The sequence below is a fragment of the Aristolochia californica genome, unplaced genomic scaffold (assembly GCF_029961685.1).
Source record: "Aristolochia californica isolate CCGP_79_NKW_82.1479 unplaced genomic scaffold, dmAriCali1.0.hap1 SCAF_7, whole genome shotgun sequence".
NCBI lineage: Eukaryota > Viridiplantae > Streptophyta > Magnoliopsida > Piperales > Aristolochiaceae > Aristolochia > Aristolochia californica.
Window position 1 is genome coordinate 2081749 of NW_027182268.1, and position 22372 is coordinate 2104120.

General features: G+C 37.2%; 1 protein-coding gene across 1 annotated transcript; it reads left to right on the forward strand.

The window, feature by feature from the left end:
- Positions 1-245: 245 nt before the first annotated feature.
- Positions 246-21584, forward strand: LOC137936944 (homogentisate solanesyltransferase, chloroplastic-like). The gene is made up of 10 exons (XM_068781921.1): positions 246-619; positions 1349-1470; positions 1588-1734; positions 12133-12358; positions 12611-12684; positions 12881-12973; positions 18877-18994; positions 19950-20012; positions 20423-20455; positions 21386-21584. The coding sequence occupies exons 1-10, from the start codon at positions 359-361 to the stop codon at positions 21458-21460; spliced, it is 1212 nt and encodes a 403-aa protein (XP_068638022.1). The 5' UTR covers positions 246-358; the 3' UTR covers positions 21461-21584.
- The last annotated feature ends 788 nt before the right edge of the window (positions 21585-22372 follow it).

Here is a 22372-nt window from a genome sequence, read left to right on the forward strand (position 1 = left end):
ACATATAAAGTTATTAAAAATATTATTTTTAAAGTAAAGTTCATAAGAAGATTATTTATATAAAAAGCGATTTTACTTTCACTTTCACTTTGATAATACACTTAATAGGGTTTAGTAAACAATAAATAAAAATCTGTTAAACAATGAAAATTGACACCTATTAGGCTGGAAGGGATCACTGTGAGTCTTTCGGATTCCCTTTGCGTGGGTATCCTGGCTTTGGTAACAATCGGGGAGTAGGAACCATGGAACTGAAATGTTTGAAGGATAACGGGAGCACTGACATCTTATCGTGAAAGACCCGACGGATACCGAAACAGGCGACAGTGAGGAACAATAAATCATCTCTCTCAGGGTGATGATGGATCTTTCCTTAGCCTCTCCTTCTTCTGTTAGAATTTCTACTCTTCCGTATTATTACAACAGCTTCCGTCTCCGCCACAGGGCGACTATAGCCACCCCCGTATCTGCATTTTGTTCATTAAAATCTTTTCAGAAGAGTAGCTTCTGCTTCTTTCAACGTTCCAATTCTCCTTCCCCGTCGACTTCAGCAGTTCTTGTTGGCACATTTTACTCCAGGCCAATTGCAGGCACTCGTCCGAAGCATGCCACTATTAGGGTATGTTCAGTGGCTTCACTAGCTTTTTCTATTTTCTTTTTTGGGGAATTCAGAAGTGGAATATCATACCCTAACGGCAATCTTCTACTAGGCTCATTCATAACAAATTTAGGAAATAGAAATTACGAATATTGCGGGAGTTGGTGCATTATATCCGAAGTTGGTTTTCGAAGTTTCTTTCTTTCTAAATTTTGTTTTTTGCTGTGAATATCTTCTCTGCTTCAATTTGTCGTCTTCAAGTGCTTCCCTTTGGATTAGTTTGGTTTCGTTTTTCTCTTCCCTTCTTCATTGATTCGATTCTCCCGCTATCTTGTTTGAAATACTTCTTACATTGCGCTGTCAAAGAAATGAAATTTACTTCGTATTTAAATAAATTGGAAACACAGAGTGTTGGTTGACAACTAAATTATCTAGTTGCCAGCTACTCATATTTGCTTGTCTTCAGACATGATACAGATGAACCTTTTTGAGTTATTGGCTGTAAAGATACACGCCGTTCTTCCCTTTTCTTTATTGCTTCATTTTATTTTTGAACCAAGATAAATACTACATATAAAGTCTCCACTTTTCTGATGGGTAGTTGTTCTCGTGTATGGTTGGCTCAGGCGGCTTCTCAAACGCCTTCCTTAAGCTTATGAGAATTGTCAACTACTTCCTTAGTTATACTTTAAACATTGCCAACTAGTTAAAAACAGGAAGGTTTTATGGTATAGGCATGAAATCATGCAGGCTTGTACACAAGTTGGAACTTCTGGATCTGATTCTTCATTGGAAAAACTTGCAAACCCGAAAGATGCCTTGTGGAGATTCCTAAGGCCCCATACAATTCGTGGAACTATCCTTGGGTCCACGTAAGTAAAGTTTTTCACCTTGTTACTACTTTTCTAGGTAGCTTGCTTGAATGTTGGACATCTAGCCCCACTGGTTCGATGTCTTATTAGTTGCTTACTTTCTGCCCTTCTAAACAGAGCTTTGGTGGCTCGGGCTTTGATTGAGAACTCAAACTTGATAAATTGGTACTTACTGCCGAAGGCTCTCAGTGGACTTTTTGCGCTTATCTGTGGGAATGGCTGTATCGTGGGTATTAACCAGATATATGACATTGGAATTGACAAGTATGTGTCTGAATTTTTTTTATTAATTGTCTGTCAGATGATTGGTGCTATGACAAAGAATTGCAGTATTTCTCCTTTTTTTGTAAGTTCATCCTGTTTTTAAGATATAAATTATATGAAATTAATTTAGTGTTTGTGACCTGCTCTATCATCTTGATATAGTTTCTTCCTGTTACAGTTTTCTTTTCATAGTTCAAAGTTCTTGTTGTGTGCACCTTTGGATTTCTCATCATAAAATTTTATAAGGGGCAATTAACCTGCCTATGTGGGGGAACTTGGAGTTAGGCTTGGAAAAGTTGGGAATGTGTAGGAGTTGGTATAGGAAGCAATTTAGGTGGTTAGGTGGAAGAGGACTCTTCGGAGAGTAAGGGAGTGGATTTTGTGGTAAAATGGGCTCTAGAGTGGGCAAGGAAGGATGGACAGGGATGTGCTAGAGAGGGAGAAAAAGACATAGGACGATGGTAAAGGTGTTGGCATGGAGAGATGGGGTGGGGAAAGAGTCCTAGTTTGGTAGGACTGTGGCTGATCTGGTGGGTTTCTAGAGGAAGGGAGACTATGGTGGCAGAAGGATAGATGAGTAGATGAGGCGGAGAGGTTGTGGATCTTATTGATGGTGTGAGAGGATGACCAGCTTGGTCATAGGGTGGTGATGGAGGGAACTCGTGCGAGATGGAGTGATGGAGGTTGCTTCGAAGAGCTAGGGTAAGATAATGGGCAAAAAGGGGAAAGATAAGGAATGTACTTGGGGCTTGTTGGGACTTTTAACCCTTGATATGGGATTAGCTGCCTATTGCCTCATTATCGAGGGTCAGTCGCCTCAAGTGGCCTAAGCGGAAAGTTTATATTTGGTTGAATGATTCAAATGACTCTCACAGCCTACAATTTATAGATTTTCTACTAGAATTATTTCTACCCTCTAACTTATGTAGGACTAATGCTAGACTTCTCTTATTGGGTTTTGACTGACCACTTCTATTGGGACTGCTCAACTCCTGATTTGCCCCTATAAAATTGGCTGAAAGAGATAGAATAGAGAGGAAAGAGAGAAGAGGGAGAAGGGAATTCAGAAGTGCTACAGTGTTTGATACTCTTCTTAGAGGTTAGAATTCGACCTCTCTTTATTAAATAGGTCACTTAAGTGAAAATTGAGTACAATGACATAAATGCCCCTCTAGACAATTACTTATATCTCCTAGTATACACATTATATAAACTTAAAAATTGAACCCAAAGTACATCATAAATAGACGAATACTCTCCTAAGCCTAGAGGGGAAAACCAATTTGTAGAATACCCAAAATACCTTTGACACTTTCAACTTTAATGGCCCCCCTCATGCTGGAGCAATATATATGTAGAAGCCCCAGTTTGTTACAAAAAATCTCATGGTCTCATTTTCCTAGAGCTTTGGTAAATACATCACCAAGTTGATCAGTAGACGACATAGGGAATAATCGCCACTCCACTCATGACTGCATCTCGGATAAAGTGACAATCAACCTCAACATATTTAGTCCTTTCAAGAAATACATGGTACTTTTAATGAATATGGTAGATTGATTGTCACAATACATAGTCATAACCTCTTTAACAAGGAAGCCTAATTCTTGTAACACAAAAGCTCATTAACTGTATGAACCTTTGCTCTTGACTTAACCTCTGCATTGGAGCGGGCAACTATAGCATGCTTTTTGCTTTTCCTACTTACTAAATTATCTCCAACAAACACACAATATTCCAAAGTGGATTTTCAGTCCAATTTAGAACCGACATAGTCACCATTAGAATACCGTACAATCTGCAAATGTCTATGTGGTTCATGTAACAACACCCTTTAAGTACACAATATTCTCAATACAACTTCTAGGTGAGTCTTTCTTGGGTGCTCCATAAACTGGCTGACACACTCACTCTAAAGGCTATATCAGGTTTGGTCATTGTGACATAAATAAGCTTGCTTACCAACCTCCTACACATAATCTTATCTCTGAGCTCATCACTGTTCTCCTCATAAGATTATGGCCACCTTCTCTAGGAGTTTCGACAAGTTTTCCTAGCAACCCATATTCATGTAGTATATCATTCACATACTTTCTTTGTGTTAGAACAATACTTGCTTTGTTTCTGGCTACTTCGATCCCAAAGAAGTATTTAAGCGTATCTAAAACCTTGGTTTGAAAATAATTTGCCATATGTTGTTAATACCCTTTTTGTCACTATCAAATAGCATTATATCATCAACATACACAATCAATACGATAATGCTAGTGGACCTCTTCAACACAAACAATGAGTGACCACAACTTTTTTTTTTTTCGAGGAAAAGGTGTGAATTTAATTCAAAGGAAAGGGAAGAAAGTACAACCTAGCGCAACAGCCCATCCTCCACAACAAGGTATTGGAGGGAAGTGCCCTTTTAGCATAAAAGTTTGCCAAATGATTGGCGGATCTGGGTGTGTGAATTCACATTGCCGTCAGAGGGGGGGGGGGGGGGATTTTCTTTGCACACCAATCAATGACCACCTTAGAGTCACCTTCAATGATGAGGGGCCCATTAAGATGGTCACGGAAAATACTGAGGCCCTGAAGCAACTTGGCAAGCTCTGCAATAGTGGAATCAAAAATGCCTACAGGGCCGGCAAAGGAGAAGAAGAGACAACTTTCTTCATCATGGATGACCCCCTCCAAACCCAGCAAGACTAGGGCAGCCAAAAGCATTGCCATCGAAGTTGTTGGGGGGGGGGGGGGGGGGGGGTGTCAACGTCCTACAACCCCAATATCATTCGCGCGCCATCAAATGAGGTTGTAAGCTGAGGCCGAGGTGAAGGGAGCCACCTTTAGGACATGGGGTCCAAATGAGTGTCTGGGATATGATCTAGAATTTTAACATTTGCAAGGTGAGTGAGAAGGGTGGATGCCATCAAGGCTTCTAAATTCGTGAGGGCCCTATGCCTATGGAAACAGAGGTTCCACTCTCTAGAGTCAGACCATAAATCCTAGATGTGGGCGTTGACGAGTTAAATTGCCAGATCCACTTCATGAGATATGTAGAATTGGTCTTAGGGATATCTCTGATACCGAGTCCTCCGAGTTGGATGGCTGACACACTTCCGCCCACTTGACTAGATGGTACTTCCTCTCTCCGTTGGGCCCACCTTTGTTTGAGCCCCTCCAAGTGGTGTCTCACAGAAGCTGGGTAGTGGAAGAGAGATAAGTGATCACAATGACTTCTCTGAAATCTCAAAGACATCACCACGAAGCTGAATTTCTAGGACTACTCTTTAGGACTTTGCTTGAGGCCATGGATAGCTTTATGCAATCGATATACATTTTCAGTCCCCTTTGTAGCTTACCTAAGAGGTTGCTCCTTATAAACCTATTTTTATACAAATTCCATACAAAAAGGCATTTTTATATCAACTAAGTATGATGACCAACCCTGGTTAACCGCAATAGATGTCAAAATCTGAAAAGAAGATAACCCTGCTACAAGAGACAAGGTCTCGAAGACATCTATAGCATAAGTTTGCATGTAATCTTTGGCCACAAGTCCAGGCCTTATACCTCTCAATGGAACTATTAGACTTATATTTGACTGTATACCCCCACCGACATCCTACAATGGTCGAGTCAAGTGGTGGCTCGCACAAAATCCATGTTCCCATATTAGTCAAAGCTTCAATCTCAACATCCATGGTTTGTTTTCAACAAGGTGACATCAATGCTTCCTATGCTGAAGAAGGAATAGTGTAGGTGGACAAGGATAACACAAAGGTTTTAAAGGAATCTGACTAGTTATCAAAGGACACAAGTTTGGAAATAGGATGTTTAATACCTTTTTGGGTACAGGCTTGAATACCTTTGCAAAGAGAAACTAGAAGATTCAAATTAACTTCAGGAACAACAAATGAGGAAGGTGTTGGCATGAGTGGACAAGGAGGTGCTATAGAAGTACTTTTGGAAGGCATTTGTCGCTTGTATACTAGCAATGACTTTGGTGATCCTAGAAAAATTGTAGGAACTGGCACAATCCTCCTTTGGAATATCATTCACAAGAAGCAAAGCAACAACATCTACATCCATAGGTAGAGCAATAGAGTGGATTGACTGAGAAAAGAATGGCACCTTTTCAAAAAGATAAAATCTGTTGAGATATACATTTTCATGGTGGATAGACAAGGGCATTTATACTCATTTTGAAAATGTGAGTAACCAAGAAACACACATTTAATAGCTCTAGGGGACAATTTATGAATGGAGGGACTAAAAACATGAACATATCAAATAGACCCAAATACACGTGGGCAAAGAGGAAATAACTCAATGTCTGGTTTGAGAACACATAGTGGTATTTGTCCACCAAATGTAGAGGATGACATCTTATAAATCAAGAAACAAGCTCAGAGAATAGCATCACCCCTATGATGTTTGGGAAATTTCATTGGAAACATCTTTATAAGAACAACTTCAAGTAGGTGGTGATTCTTCCCTTCAACCACACCATTTTGTTAAGGCGTTTACATACATGAGGATCGGTGAAGAACAACATTGGCAGTGCAAAAAACAACAAAACTTATTGTTCATGTACTCAAGCCCATTATCGGTAAGCAAGAGATGAAGTGAAACACCAAATTAAGCTTTTATTTCATTATAAAATTGAAGGAATACTTAAAAAACTTTAGATTTCTCTTGAAGGAGATTCACCCAAGTTATCCTATTGCAATCATCAACAAAGGAGACAAGATACTGATAATTGATAAGATGAAACCCAATCTAGACCCATACATCTGAGTGAACAATCTCAAATAAACGAAGTCTACATCGTGGATGAGAAAGAAAAGATGATTTGTGGTGCTTCCTAAGCTGACACGAATCACATTGAAAAGACAAAGTAGAAGGCAACTTTGGAAATAACTGATGAAGCCTCTCTAGAGATGGATTTCCAAGCCTCAAGTGTCACTAGTAGGAGGATTCTGACGTCTAAAGTCCTTATGGTAATCGATTGATGAAACCTTCAAAGTTGTAGAAGCATCCACTCTTACTCCTGAAACCAATCACCCTCCTTGTTTGAAGGTCCTAAAAGATACAATGAGTAGGAAATATAGTTACATAACATTGCAAAGTTTTGTAAGTTAACTCATAGACAACAAATTGGTTGGAAACTCAGGAACAAATAAAACAGTATTTAGAGGCAAAGATGAAGTAGCCTTAACTGCCCCAACACCACTAACAGAAGAAAGAGAGCCATTTGCTTGTGTAACATTTTTAAAAGGAGGTGATTGTCTAAGAGAAGAAAACACATACCTGACATGTGCGTAGAAGCACCAGAATCAATGACTTATGAAGAGATTGGAGTCACATGAATTACAGACATACTTGAATTGGCTATAATGATTGTAGCAAAGGGAACTGTTTAGTTCATAGACAGGAAGGAAATAATCAATTGAGCTATATGTTGAGCTAGCTGCTAAAGCTTATCAAGGGCACCAGGAAGAATTCCAACTATACTAGTAGACAAGGACTACCCATTTTCTATAGCACTTGAGTTTGCCCATGTTGGAAGATAGGGCCCAAGCCCACACGACCAAGGAAGGCCCACATATCCAAGTGTATTAGAAGATGGCCCCAAGCCCATAAGACCAAGGAAGACCCATGCATCCAAGAGATATAGAAGATGGGCTCAAGGCCCACATATCAAGGAGAAGGTCCATAAGCCCACATACGATGATCACAGGATGGTAATCTCATAGAGATGACATTGATGTAATTGAGTTAAAGTTTCAGGGTTAAAACCCTAAACCCTAAGTTTAGGGGTATTATTGTAATATAGTAGTTTCATTAATCTATAAATAGAGCTTCAGTGGGAGGGTTAGGAAATCAAGTCCATAACCTATTCTTCCTCCAGTTTTCTCCTAATGGGTCTCTCTCCCTTTTTCTCCATGAGCTAAATCCATGGAGTCCTGAAAATCAACATGGTATCAAAGCTTTGATTTTCAAGATTCCGACTATGGTTTTCAGGATTCAAGAAATCCATTATTTTTCTTTTCTCATATTGATTCTTTTTTATAGTTGCTGGAATTCATTTTATTTTTATTTTTATTTTTATTTTTGTTAGTCTTTTTCCGTCTTGCTTCAGTTGTTAGTATTTTTATTTTTATAGTTGCATATTTGTTTCTGGCGTTGCTCTCTGGTATCGCTTCAAGGACTCTCGTTTATCTGCTGCTGCTTATTCGATTATGATCGCTGCCATTGCTGCTGACAGAAGTTCGCTGCCATTACTCATCGTTTTCTGCCATCGTTCTCTATTTCTCAATGATCTCGTGAGATACTACTGCTGACTCGTCTTCCTCTGCATTGCCATTTTTTGGATGTTGTTTCGACAACAACCAAACCAGTGCAGCGAAATCACCTCCAGCTGCTGGAAATTCTGCAACAGCGGAGGTTCTGATTTGTCACTGATTGATTAATTTGCCTGATATCTTCTGAAATTTATCCTGTGATCCAGTCCTGTTTGATTCTCTATTTTTCTTAAGAACACCAGATCCCGAGCTTCCTGCATTGCTGTTTGGAAAGTTGTCGTCCGAAGACGCTCTCCATGGATTTTCTGCTATCCCGCTCTGTTCAGAAGCGAAAAAGATGACACTGTTTCTCTTCATCGAGAGCTTGGTTTCTGTTTCTGAAGATTGAAGGCTCGGCTACTTTGCATCAGTTTTGGAATTTTTTTCATTGGCACCATAAGGGCAAAAAGATTTTTTGTTCTTGATATTCCCCTAGTTGTAGTCACCGCCTAAGAACCCTTGCTTGGAAAAATTTCCACTATTACGCTCTAACAGCTGGAAAATTACAAAGAGATTCCGACTCTCTTCAGCCACGTGTAACTCAATACACAATTTTCATACAACCCAATGTCCCCAAGAGATTGTTGCTAGATTCTAGGTCTAGCTATGCCTTTCTATCTAGATTATCAGGTTCTAGATGAACCTTTCACAAATATTTAAACGAAAGGAAAAAAATTACACCCTTTCTTGGAGAGACGGTTCTCCTTGAGAGATTTCAAGCTTCCTCTTCCTTTGTAGCATGCTGTAGAATGATCAAGGAGCTTATACTATTATGCATGCAAGGATAATTGAAAGAGATGAAAGTTTTTCAAAGGTAGGATCACTCTCTTTCTCTCTAAAGCATTTTTGAAAGGGAATTTGCAAGATAAAACTTTGTGACTTGAATATATGCCCATAAATGCTCATGCCTCTCTTTACTCACGGTTTGGTGGGGTATTTATAGCTTTCCCAACTCAAACTAGCTATTATTTGCACGTTGGCAAAAAATCAAACTGTTGATTGATCGATCATTTGTAAGTGATTGATCAATTAATTGATGTTAATGGCTACATTTTTGTTAAACAATGACTTATTGATCGATGGACTGATCGATCAATATGTCATCGTTGCTCTAGAAAAGTTAAGTTGATCGATCATTGCTAGTGGCTGATTGATCAATCGAGATTTCATTTGGTTGTGCAATACAAGTATGATCAATCGGTGTATTTTCTTTTGACCAATTGTGCTTGATGTCTCTGACAAGGTTCTGACTGATTGATCAATCTAGAGGGACGATTGATCATTCCATGTTAATTTTGCTTGCCTAGACAACTATGATCAATCAATCTCTTTGGGATGATCAATCGGCTATGGTTGATCGATCATAGTCAATCTCTTGGTTGATTGATTAATCGGCTATGGTTGATTGGTCATGCTTTATATATTTGGCCTACATAGTTATGGATGATCGATCATAGTCAATGACTGACTATGATCGATCATTCCGATGCCAGATAAAAGTGTATATATTTATAAAGCATGGGAATTTCTTTCTAAGTTCTTTAACATGTTTCTAAGTGATATGTATGATGATTCTAAACATGTTTATATGTAATTTAATATCCTAAAGCTTCGATTTCACAAGTACTTAAGGAATAGGTGTTAAAATACTTTCTTACATAAATTGACCGAGTTTAAATGTTTGTCTATTGAAGCTTGAACTCGAGTCTTCACGTTAACTTCTTCCTGGTGGGTGTTTCATTAAGAGATGTTCTTCATTTTGTGTTTGAGGTTTTGTTTTGGCTTTGATGTTGATGCTTTAGACATTGAGATGCTTTTGAAGGTTAAGTATCTGAAATATTGAATTTGCAAGTTATTAGCTCAATTAAGTTTTGTTGTCATAAAAAGCAATGTGAGAGTCTACCTATGGTCAACAAGCCACATACAACTCGCCACGCTGCTTCTGGAGATTTGTTTCATTGGTAGTGAATAGATGATAAATCTCAATTTCTTGTAAAATCTCCTGTAACTCACCAAGTAATGTATCATAGATCTATATCCTTTTTTAAGGCAAACAATTGACCATAAAGCTGATTTACTTTGGATAAGTTACTCTCTTGAGCATATAATGACTCGAGTACAACTAGGTCATAATTGTCTGTTTTTAGCCTCCTCATCATCTGTAAGTGGCTTTGGAGTGTCTTCTCTTAAATATTTTGCCTTTCTTTTAACCTTCTAGTAAATTTAACAGATTAGGCCTAACTCGAATAATTTGAGCCACCCAACCTTTAAGTAGTAATAACAATCACATCCTTCCCTTTCGAATGCACACTATCTTTAATCGAAGAAATAACCTCTCCCAAATTAAACATTACTTTTTAAAATACTTCAAACAATTTGAGAAACTGCAATTCAGCCACATGATTCCAACTAGAATCACTCAAACTCATCAAATTCCTTTCATAGAACTGATAAATTTAGGGCATCAACTTGTTAACACCACAACAAGGAACAATAGAGGTTCTAATAGTATGAAATCACTTCAAATCACACAATTCCATCAAAACATGAGATAATGCAGTTCTATGTACAAGTGTGGAAGTCTAGATAGGCACAAAAACAAGGAGGCAGCCACAAAAAACCCTCTAGGGGCATAAAAAGCATAGGTAACTGCTCAACAAGCAACACAAGCCATCAAACCCTAGGGTTATGGCATGAAATAAGTAAAAACGATCTAACCGTTAACTTCATTCAGCAGAGAATTGGAGAAATCCCGTTCCTAGAGTGATCGCAAGTTGAGAAGGGGAAGAGCGCTTGACTAGAACTTCAATTCAGATGGATATTTTGCTCTGATACCACGTAAAATTGAGTGAACGACATAGAATAGAAAAGAAATATGAAGAGAGTAGAGGAGGAATAGAATTCAGAAGTCTTGTAGTGTGTGTGGCGCTCTTCTCAGACTTGAGAATTCAAGCTCTCTCTTTATTCAATAGGTCGCTTAAGTGAAAACTTAGAAGAGCGACATAAGTACTCCTCTAGACTCGATTACTTATCTCTTAGTATACACAATATATAAACCTGAAAATTGAACCCAAGATACATCATAAATAGACGAGTACTCTTCTAACCCTAGAGGGCTAACGAGGTACGTAAAATACCCTTGATACTTGTAACTTTAATGGCCCCTTTCTCACCTCCTTTGCTTTCATGTGCAAGTCTCCTATGTCCTCATGCTGATGGCCTCCTGGGCTTGAGCTCCTACTGAGGCTGAGTCTCCTTGACTTGAGACTTGATCCTCCTACTATTGGGCCTAGGCAGGGGCATTTCTTTCCTAATCTTGTACCCCATCTGAGTGGCCGATGTGGCCAGGCCCAAGATGGCACCATGGTTCATAACATTTTTCATTTGGCTTTAATTTTCTTGCAGACATTTAGGGAAGGATATCTTACCTATAAAGAGATCACGGGATATATGTGGAAAGTGATTAAACTCATAAAATAGATAGCCTATATTTAGGCATTTTCCTTGCACTTTATTGCTTCATGCTGTAATCATGTAGGCTTTATGCATATATTCTCAGCCATCAATGTTTGCAAGTGCATCCGACAAGCCATCCATCTTTGCTTTGTCGATTGCTGAGTTATAATGCTTATGAATACTCTCAAATAAGATGTCCAATTAGCTATTTTATTAGCAGCATAATTTTGGTCAACTGAGATCACTCTATGAATGCCATTGGTTTTTCTTTTTAGGTTCTTAAACAGGTTCTGTGTATTCTCTCATTATTCCAAGATACCTCCTAATTATGTATATCACCTTAACAGTACTCTTTGGCCTTCCTTACTGTACTCTCAATATCACCTTGAGATATTGTGTATGCTGCACTTCTATCAAATAAAATTTGGGCTGATTTTTCCTGTGTAATATATATAATTAATAATTTGGCTACAGACTGGTGTTTTTCGAAACTTGAAAAGACTGGGTAATTTTGAAAAATTTTCGTTGCTACTTATGTAATATTTGACATAGAAATCATTTTATGGTTGTACATTCTAAATAGTTTATTATTCTGTCTTGGCAGGGTAAACAAGCCCTATTTGCCCATAGCTGCTGGGGACCTCTCAGTTTTTTCAGCCTGGGTTTTGGTGTTAGCTTTTGCAGCTGTTGGTCTTTTAATTGTTGGATTGAATTTTGGGCCATTCATTTCTGCACTTTATACCTTGGGTCTTTTCCTTGGCACTATATATTCTGTTCCTCCATTTAGGTTGAAGAGATTTCCTATTGCAGCATTTCTGATCATTGCTACAGTTAAGTTACTATATTCTCTCTCTTTTCTTGTACAAAGGACATCAAATATTGCTGTGGAGTATTGGTTGTATTTTGTAGTTTGTGCAACAAATTGAAAGAATTATTCTGTAATTATCTATTCTACCTTAGTTCAAGAATGTACCACTTCTCTTATTGAAATTCTAAATATTCCTTGAAAATTAGAAATGTCTGATATCTTGGACTTGTCGTCTGCTCCTTTTCTTAGTTCTGTATGTTATTGGTGTTGACAGGTACGAGGCTTTCTACTTAATTTTGGTGTATATTATGCTACCAGAGCTGCCCTTGGCCTTACTTTTGAGTGGAGGTGTATGTCATTGTTATTTCTTTGCTTTAAGTCAATCACTGCTTCTACTCTACTATGCACGTGCACACGTACCTAAATGGGTACGCCTTTGAGGACGATATACAGAAAATGTGTACCTCCTGATGAATGCTACAAGCATGGCATTTGTGCTTGTGTTATGACATTGGTTGATATCCATTCTACTTTCTTCATGCAGCTCACCAGTTGCTTTCATCACAACTTTTGTGACACTATTTGCACTTGTTATTGCTATAACCAAAGATTTGCCAGATGTTGAAGGTGATCGCAAGTAAGTTCACTACTTAAGCACCACTATGGGCTGTTAGACAGATTTTTTAGATGTGTCTCTGATATGTAACTATGTTATTTGTAACACAAATCCTACCTTTTGTACTTCACATTGGAACTTTTTAATTCTCTAATTCTCTGATGTAGTACATCATAATGTGAAAGATCTAGTTGAAGAATACTAAGGATGAGAGACCACACCCAAAATTACCCATGTTTGTGAAAGGATAAAGGAGGAGAATCAATTTAAAGAAAAAAAAATTCAGCATTATTTAAATTTTTTTTTTTTAAAGAGACCTAAATTTTCTATTTTGGATTCCAAGTTTCAAGAAAAAGAAAGTTCTATCTTAGAAAGTCTCTCTAAGTTGCAGTTTCTTATTTCAAGCTTGCTGACATTATGTTGGAAGAAAATCAGGTTCACTTGATGTAATTAAGTCCTTATTTTAGGTATCAATGAGGGTATGGGGCCTTAATGGCAAGATTATAATTTCATGATTTAAAATCCTTGTTAATACTATTAATAGAGGAATATACAAGGATGCAACCCAGGTACATTGACTGAAATCATCAATAAACAAAAGAATATAACAAAAAATACTAGGCATTGGACAAAGCCCCCAAACATTAGAATGAATAATATCAAACGAGCGATTGCTTCAGGCTTGACTTGGAGGCAATGATGTTTTGTGATGCTTGCCCAACTGATACAAGCAAAAAAGACTTGAAGGATGACCTAACCGTAGATGCCACTGTAAGGGAGAAATCGCCGAGTGCAATGCCTATGAAGTATCTGGTGAATAGCTCTCTGCATAGTATAATCTGCCTCTCTCACGCACGGAAACAATCATCCTCCTCATCATAAGATCTTGAAAAACACAATGCGAATGATAAAAAGTTATGGAGCAATTCATTGATTTGGTAAGTTGACTTACTGACAATAAATTCAGAGGGAATTTAGGGACAAATAGGACAGACTGAGGTGATAGAAAGGTAGATGGAACTAATGTACCCATTCCTTGTACTGGAGAAATGGATCTACTGGCCAACATGACTTGTTTAGTAGTAATTGACTCTTTTAAATAAAAAAAACAAAGTGGACATACCTAACACGTGGGTAGTAGCTCCTGAGTCGAGAACTTAGGTGGATGATGGATGCACATGGAGGGCAGATGTACTTGAATTAGCCAATGTAGCTATAAGAGTGGAAAACTGAGTCACGGATGATGTTGAGGAGGCAACATTTTGGTGGTTGTGCCTTGCACTGAATCAGCTGCTGCATTTCATCAAAAGCGCCAGGTATCTGCTACCTCATGCAAACCCCAAAATTCATCAAATAACCCCTCTCTATCCAATAAAACCACCAAAATTCTATCTCAAACCAACATAACTTAAGCCAAACATTACCTGCCACCAATATGGGAAATCTAGTCAGAATAAATCTTAATATGCTCAAAGGGCAAGCAATTGGTAGTTCATGAAGACGGGTGTTCAGAAAGGGTAGCATTGTTTACTAGTGATGACGAGAAAAACAACATTATGATGAAAATGTGGAAGATGCTGAAAAAATTGATGCTTGGGATTATGAACCTAGTTTGGTGAATAGAAGGGTCTTTGACAATCTTAAACAAGAAGAAGATTGGTTGGAGCATGACATCTTCAGAACTACATGTTCTTTGGGGGGTCATACAACAGAAGTTATTATTGATTCAAGTAGTGTTAGATATAAACTCATAAGATGTAGTTTCTTAATTGAACTCGAAGACTGGTCTGCCCACATCAATAATGCTAATGTAGTGCAAGTGTTTCAAAGATGATTCGTTACTTTACAATTGGAGATGGGTAAATTGACACTATTTGGTGTGGTGGTGTCTCCAAGATGCATGTCACCTCCTACTTGGAAAAGAAGGCCTTGACAATTTCAAAGAAGATATATGTAATGCAGAAAGAATAGATATATTTTCTTTGTTCACGGCAAAAAACTTACTCTTCAACAGGCAAAAGACACTAGACTTTGTTCCAAGTCCAAATCTATGACATGTTTTTCTCGAATGGATTTTGAACTAGAATTTAAGACTAGCAAAGTAATTTTTGTTCTTATGTTTACTGAACATAACATTAAACCAAAGGAGATTTCAGCTATTCTCAACATGTTCAAGAAGTTCTCAATGAATCCCAAGAGTTGTTTCCTTCAGATCTGCCACCTGGCTACCCCCTATGCAAGATATACTATATTCAATTGAGTTGGTAATTGATTCTTTGCAAAGCAAGCAACTTTTTCGCATGTCAGCAAAGGAACATGAAGGGCTGAGAAGACAAGTTGAAGAGTTGGTGCAACAGGGATTAGTACGAGAAAGAACCAATCCTTGTGTAGTACTAGCCCTATTGGTGCCTAAGAAAGATGGAACTTAGGAATATGCATTGATTGTAGAGCTATTAACAGGATCACATTCAAGTATGGTTGTCCTATTTTGAGACTTGGTCAGCTAAGGGGTTAGCAATATTATTTGAGATTTATCGTCGAAGTGGCTACAATCAAATAAGAATTTGGCCAGGAGATGAATGGAAGACCATTTTCAAAACAAGAGAGGGACTTTATGAATGACTTGTGATGTTTTTGGACTCACTAATTCCCTTAGCACTTTCATAAGGGTCATGAATGAGATCTTGCAGTCATTCTTAGGCAAGTTTGTGGTAGTTTATTTTGATGATACTTGGATTTATGTTTACGACTTATTGACACACTTGCAGCTTCTTTAAGAGGTTCTGAAGACCTTAGGGAAAGCAAGATTATTTGCAAACCTTAAGAAGTTCAGTCTAGCCACATCAACCTTCATGTTTTGGGGTTATGAAGTTTCTAAAGAGGGTATGAAACCTGATCCATCCAAAATTCAAGCAATCCTTGAAGTCCTAGCACCTTCCAATATGTGAGAGGTAAGGTCCTTCTATGGTCTAGCAAGTTTTATTGGAGATGTTAAAAATTTCAGCACCATCACGGCTTCTATTTTTTATTTGATGAAGAAAAGTTCCTTTGAATGGACTCCGCAAGCTCATGAAGCCTTGGATACTATCAAAAAGTCTCTTACTAGGGCTGTTCTCAGTCAAAAGTCAAGACTTGTAGGCTTTTTTCCATGTTAACTTTAGTGGAGCTACTCTTTAACTATTTTACCTATAATCTTGAGTTTTATGCTATGAAGACGTTGATATTTTGGAGGCATTTTTTGATACACAGAGTCCGTGTTTTATATTGACCATTATGGACTAAAGCACATCAATACAAAAGCTTCACCCAAGAAATGCCGAATGGGTGAACTTTCTTAAAGAATTTACCTTTGTTCTTAAGCACAAATCAGGTACACAAGACATGGTTGTTGATGCATTAGGTACAAGCTATGAGCTTAGATATTCTATAAGAACTTCTGAGCTTGGATTTGAGATGATTTGAGAGTAAGTTGTTGAAGATGATCATTTTAAAAAGATCCTAAAAGAATTGTATGAGGGTAAAAATGGAGATTATCTCATGGTGGATGAATACTCAAGGGAATTGTTTGTGTATTGCCAAAACACTTTACTTCGACAACTTATCATTCATGAAGCTATCAAATCAAGACTCTTTGGTAAAGCTAAGACCATAACATTGATTCATGAAAGATTTGTTTGGCATAGTCTAGATTGGAATATTGCATATTATGTGAAAATGTGTCGTGTCACCGGAAAAGGTCTTCTACAAATATAGGATTCTATACACCTTTTCCTATTTTTACTTACCTTTGCATTAAAGTCTTTATGATTTTGTGGTTGGGGCGTCAAACAAAAAGAGGATGGGATAGTATTTTTGTTGTGGTTGATAGATTTTCTAAATTAACCATGTTCATTCCTTGCAAATCCATTCATAACGCAAGTAAAGTGTCTGAAATCTTTTTCAAAGAAGTTTGTCTGATGTTATGGATTACTAAAATCCGTTGTTTCTGACAAGGACAACAAACTCAGGAGTAGTTTTTCAAATAACTTGTGGAAGCAATTAGAGACTGATTTGAAGTTTAGCACTCTATAGTATCCTCAAACAGATGGTCAAATAGAGGTTGTGAACAAACAATTGGGCAATATGTTGGAGCCCATGTGAATTGGGATTTAGCTTTGCCAAGGTCAGAATCTGAGTTTAGTTACACTAAGAATAGGAGTACAAACATTTGTGTATTTGATAAGAACCCACTTGTGAAACGTCCTTACTTTTTCTTAAAATTAAAGGAAGAGTTGAAAGAGACAGGTTAATAGGGTTGGGCTAAGAGTGAAGGGAAGCAGAGAGAAGTAGAGGAAGAGAGGGAGATAGAGAGAGAGCTAGAAGGAAAAGAGAGAAGAGGAGAGGTGCTATGGCACGAATTTGAGAGGGGAAAGAGAGGCAAGAGAGATTTGGGAAAAAGGCATGATTGATTTCTTCCTTCAACGAACATCACTATTTATAACATTATTTAGGAAACTCCTTAATCAACTAGGATCACATAATTGCTGGAGAAATTGTTGGGAATTGAAAGGATTGCATCAATTTTGGAGAGATTGTAGGAATTGAAATATTACATCAATTAAAGATAAATCTAATCTATTAGGATCTTATGTTATCAAGAAATGGAGCATTTTCCATTTTTGCCTTCATGCCTCACGCCCCTTGTTTCTCAGAGGTTGCACTTTCTGTTTTGCGGTGGCTTCTCTTACTAATTTCCTTTTCCTTCTCTTATTCTCTTTTTTTTTTTTTTTTTTTGGGGGGGGGGGGGGGGGGGGGATGTTATTGGGTTTCTATCATTCCACCCCTATTGAGTATTGACCTTCTCCTCAAGGTTGAAAAGCGAGGAATCGTAGAAATAAATCATCCTCACGTGTCCAAAGCAGCTTTCCCTAGATTTTCTAGAAAACAAATTACAATTTGTACCCCTCCCTTAGACTGGTACGTGTGTGCTTTTACATAAATTTGGGGTTTACCAGTATTTCAGATAGCCCATGGTTGCAATCAAGAGGACCTTTCCATCTTATACCTATTCCTACGTCCAAATAAGACAACCAGAAACATGATTTCTGATTTGAAGGCAATTCATGTGCTAACCCATACAAATATTGATGCCAGTTATGCAAAATACAAATAGCAAGATGACAAGTATAGATGAGAACCTGTTGGTGATGAAGTTTGGATTTAACTTACTGGGTAAAAATACCTTGGCGGTGAAAATCATGGGATGCAACCAGAGAAGCTTGAACCTTACGGCATACTTGCCAAAATGAATGATTACAGGAAGCATCACTCTAATAGCAACTTGTGATTTTGGTTAAAATCTTCATTAGCAAGTCTTTTTTTAAGTAGTAATTTCCTGCTTTAAGTGTGGGTCTTCGGATTTAAACTGGGGTAGTCTAAAGTTAGGAACTTTATACAGTAGACATAGTTCCTGTTTTTAAATTTCTTTCGCCAAGTAGAACTAGATTTAAAAAGTCTTAATTAGAGTCTATTTTCTATATTGGACAGCATTGGAGTTTCCTATTTTGTTTTTGTATGCTTATAAAAGGCTTTAACACAAGAACGACTCTTCTGCTATTGAATAAAGTTTTATTTTTTATTCTCTGTTGGATAAACTTATCCTTTTTTTTTTTTTAAATCTGATTGCTATTTTCTTAATAGCCACCAAAACTTGAATTTAGATTGTAGTTTTATTAGTCGTTGCCTGAGTCTATGTTAATCACTCTAGAGGAAGCATTCCACTTCTCTATCTCTTGAATCTAAAGCTACCATGCTGTGTCATCTCATTTGCTTTTCTCTACTATACTGTTATTTTCTATGCATTTGCTTTTCTCTACTATACTGTTATTTTCTATGCACTAGGTAACTCTTTCTTTCTCTCTCTCATTGTGTATTCTTTTTGTCAGATTCCAGATATCAACATTTGCAACGAAGCTTGGTGTCAGAAACATATCCATTTTAGGATGTGGACTTCTCTTGGTCAATTATCTTGGTGCAATATGTGCTGCGATTTATGCGCCTCAGGTGGTAGCTTTCTGATTTCTTCGATATCGAACTTGCTTATAGCCTTGATGTTGATTGCTATACCTTTTGTTCTGCTATTGGCATAACATATGGATGTTTTTGTTCAGTATAAGAATTTTCTGAAATTGAAATAAAAATTTGAATTTTTGTTCACCCCATGCATGAAACCGAATGAATAGACCTAGTTCCAATAGCACAAGGAAAGGTTTTAAATAAAGATAATTTCTTTTTAAGAGAAACATCAAAATTACTGGAAGAAATTCCACAAAGTAGAAAAAATATAGGCCATAGCCCGAATAGGGTAATGAAAATTAAAATACTTAAGAAAAGACATTTTAGGCACAACAGAAGGCTGTAAAGTTAGTGTAAGAATCATTTTTTCAAATATGGGTTCTTCTACTACGACTATGGGAGAACCTCTTCTCAAGATTGAGCTAAGGAATCTATTTATGGTGTTTATTTTTCATCTCCAAGATCTATATCATTAAGAAAGGGGCTGTAAAAACTGTCATTGGAAAACAAAATGATTGGGAATTCATTTTCCCAGTGTCTTTTTTTCTTTTGAAAGCAATGACGAATTTTCCCGTTGGAAAATATTCCATTTGACCAGTTTTCTTGGATTTGTGCCTTCTCAATTTATTTTTTCCTACCAAGTCCTATTGGAGCAATAGGAGACTGATTTGCTTATCCTCTTGCACATTTTTTGAGAAGAGAGGAATTAAGGTGCGAATTTTCCATCTCCTAAAACCGGCACAAACACAAGAAAGTGTAGTCGAACAGAAAATTTCCTTTTGCACTCTTCTGTTGACTTCCTTTGGGCTAACACACCCTTGAGTAGTCTATAAACACAGTTAGAAGCAAGTTTATTCTTCCTCTTCTATTCTCCATTTTTTTTTAAATTGTTGATCCATTTAATCCCTTGTCCTTATTGGTTATTGTCGTTTCATATTAGCAGGTGTTTAGGCGCCATCTCATGGTACCAGTGCATGCTGTCTTGGCATTGACTCTGATTTTCCAGGTTTTATTTATGACTACGTTGCCTTTTTATTTTGTAATTTCACATAGGACCTCGTGTACTTACCAGAAGGTTTTGTATAATGGTAGAGCTTTCAACAAGCCAAGCTGGGTTCATCTGCTCTCGTTTTAGTGACCTTATTTCGTTGTTGCTTGAACAGATTTAGCTCTTTTCCTTCGAAGCTCTTTTTGTTATTTTTTTATCAATATATTGAAGTTCTGTATGCAATCTAATTTGAGATGATTACATTGCTTATGTGAACCTTTGCCTGGGATGGAGGCAGGTTTCCAGTTGCCTTGGTTGATGATACATTGACTAGACATCCAAATATATTTTTTCCATGTATTAAGATATTTGCATTTTATAGGATATACGGTCTCTCTAACTTGTTACTGATTAATTATTTCATGCAGGCATGGGTTTTGGAAGAAGCAAACTATACCAAGGTAATCTCCTATTCCCAGCAACGTAAGGCCACTGTTAATTAGTAGCTAATGCAGATCAATTCAGCTAGTGTGTCTTACTTGTCTCAAAGGTTATTACTGTAAATTATACTTTTAACGGTTTTAGCTTTAGATGATGCCAACAAAATGTTAAACTTTAGCAAAAAAATGTGATGGTACAAAAAAGGTTGAATACAAAGATTCCTTACGTGAATCTTTAACCACATCATGTTATTGAATGCTCTTGATGGCATTTGTTATTCAGAGTTTTATCCGACCTAGATCTGATTGAGCAGTTGAATTGGTTCAACTCGATCTGAGGCCCTCTCCAGCCTGAAACCTTAAAAACCTGTTGACCTTTTTGAGAAGGGGACCATGGGAGTACCCCCTTGTTGGTGGAATGTAGACAGGAGGTCATCGGCTCACCTTCATTTCCTCTCTATGACAACAAAGGGAAGGTGGCCGTCACTGCCTTCTTCTCTGCAACTATGGGAGAGCACCCCTACCCTTCTCTGTTACCCTCCTGTTATAGATTGTGGGTCTGCAGGCTGTTGATGTAAACAAAGCAAGGGAAGGAGAGTAGCATTACCATTCCTCTCTATAATTGCATGAAGAGGAGTGGGCTGCTACCCTGTCCTCTTCTGTGCATCAATGGGGAGGACCCCTGGTCACCAAAGTGCAGAAGTGCGGCACGTTGCAAGGAGGCCAGGGTCCCCTTCCTTTTTAAGTGCAGGAAGAAGGGGGAGAGGGGCTTCCATCCCTTCCTGTGATTCATATTTTTATTTTTTTTTGTTTATCAAATTTTTCAAAATACCATCATTGGTTCTTCAAGTCCCTAGTTATATTGTTTAATTTAGATAGAATCATGCAGCTTACTCGAAACTGTTCACTTGAATAATGATTTTCACTTGCTCAAATGTATATGCTTTGCAGGAAGCAATCTCAAAGTTCTATCGTTTTATTTGGAATCTCTTCTATGCGGAGTACATCATATTCCCATTTATATAAATCTTAGAGGTAATTTACTTGTAGAAGGGAAAGGGAATAATGAAAATTTTGAAATTTTTTGAGTTTTTTTTTTTTGTATATATTTAGTGGAACAATATACAAATTTTCATTGGTTCACATACCTGATATGTATCATATATTGTTTTTCTTTACCGCTTCCATTCAATCCAGTCCATCCATGGGAGACTATCTGACTTGACCCTAAACCCGGCCTAGAGGTAGTGGTGCCTGACCAATAAAGTAAACATTTGGATTGAGGAAAAACTTGTATCACGGTTAGCTTGAAATGGGAATTGGGAAAAGTGAAGACTTGATTTTACCAAAAACTGTGCACAAAATATCATATTACAATATGATTGTGTTTAGTTAACTAGGTAGATCACAACACAATTGTGCATACAACCTCCTCATCTACTCCATGTTCTTGTGTCACTTGGTCTCCACCAAAGGATTTAACACTTCAAATCTCTCTTTAAATTCAAATTTTACCTCTAACTAGTTACCAAGCTATGTATATCTATTGAAGATCTTTGCAAAAATGGAATCCCTAAGAGTGGTTTTAATTGATATTAGTGTTATTTAGTTTTTTCATATTTTACTTTTTTTTAGGTTAATACTTAATTTACATATTTACATTATCCAAAATTATACTTGGACATTTAAATAATAGTATAGTCAATACTATATAATACTTAAATGTAATATTTATAAATAGTCATTAATTCTAAATTATATCTAGTATATATTAATAGTGCATGTTGTTAACAATTTAATATAAATATAATGTAACATAGTAACTTAATGTAATGTCAAATCAATATGTGTAACTTAGTAAATCTATAATTCTTTTATATATTTGATATATTTGTTTTAGTAATCTGTGATAGTTACTAGTTAGTGGAATATTGATTT

Coding starts and splice junctions, on each gene's coding strand:
- LOC137936944 (XM_068781921.1), top strand. CDS start 359: ATGATGGATCTTTCCTTAGCCTCTCCTTCTTCTGTTAGAATTTCTACT. Junction 620..1,348: donor CGAAGCATGCCACTATTAGG/GTATGTTCAGTG, acceptor GAAATCATGCAG/GCTTGTACACAAGTTGGAAC. Junction 12,359..12,610: donor CATTTCTGATCATTGCTACA/GTTAAGTTACTA, acceptor TGGTGTTGACAG/GTACGAGGCTTTCTACTTAA.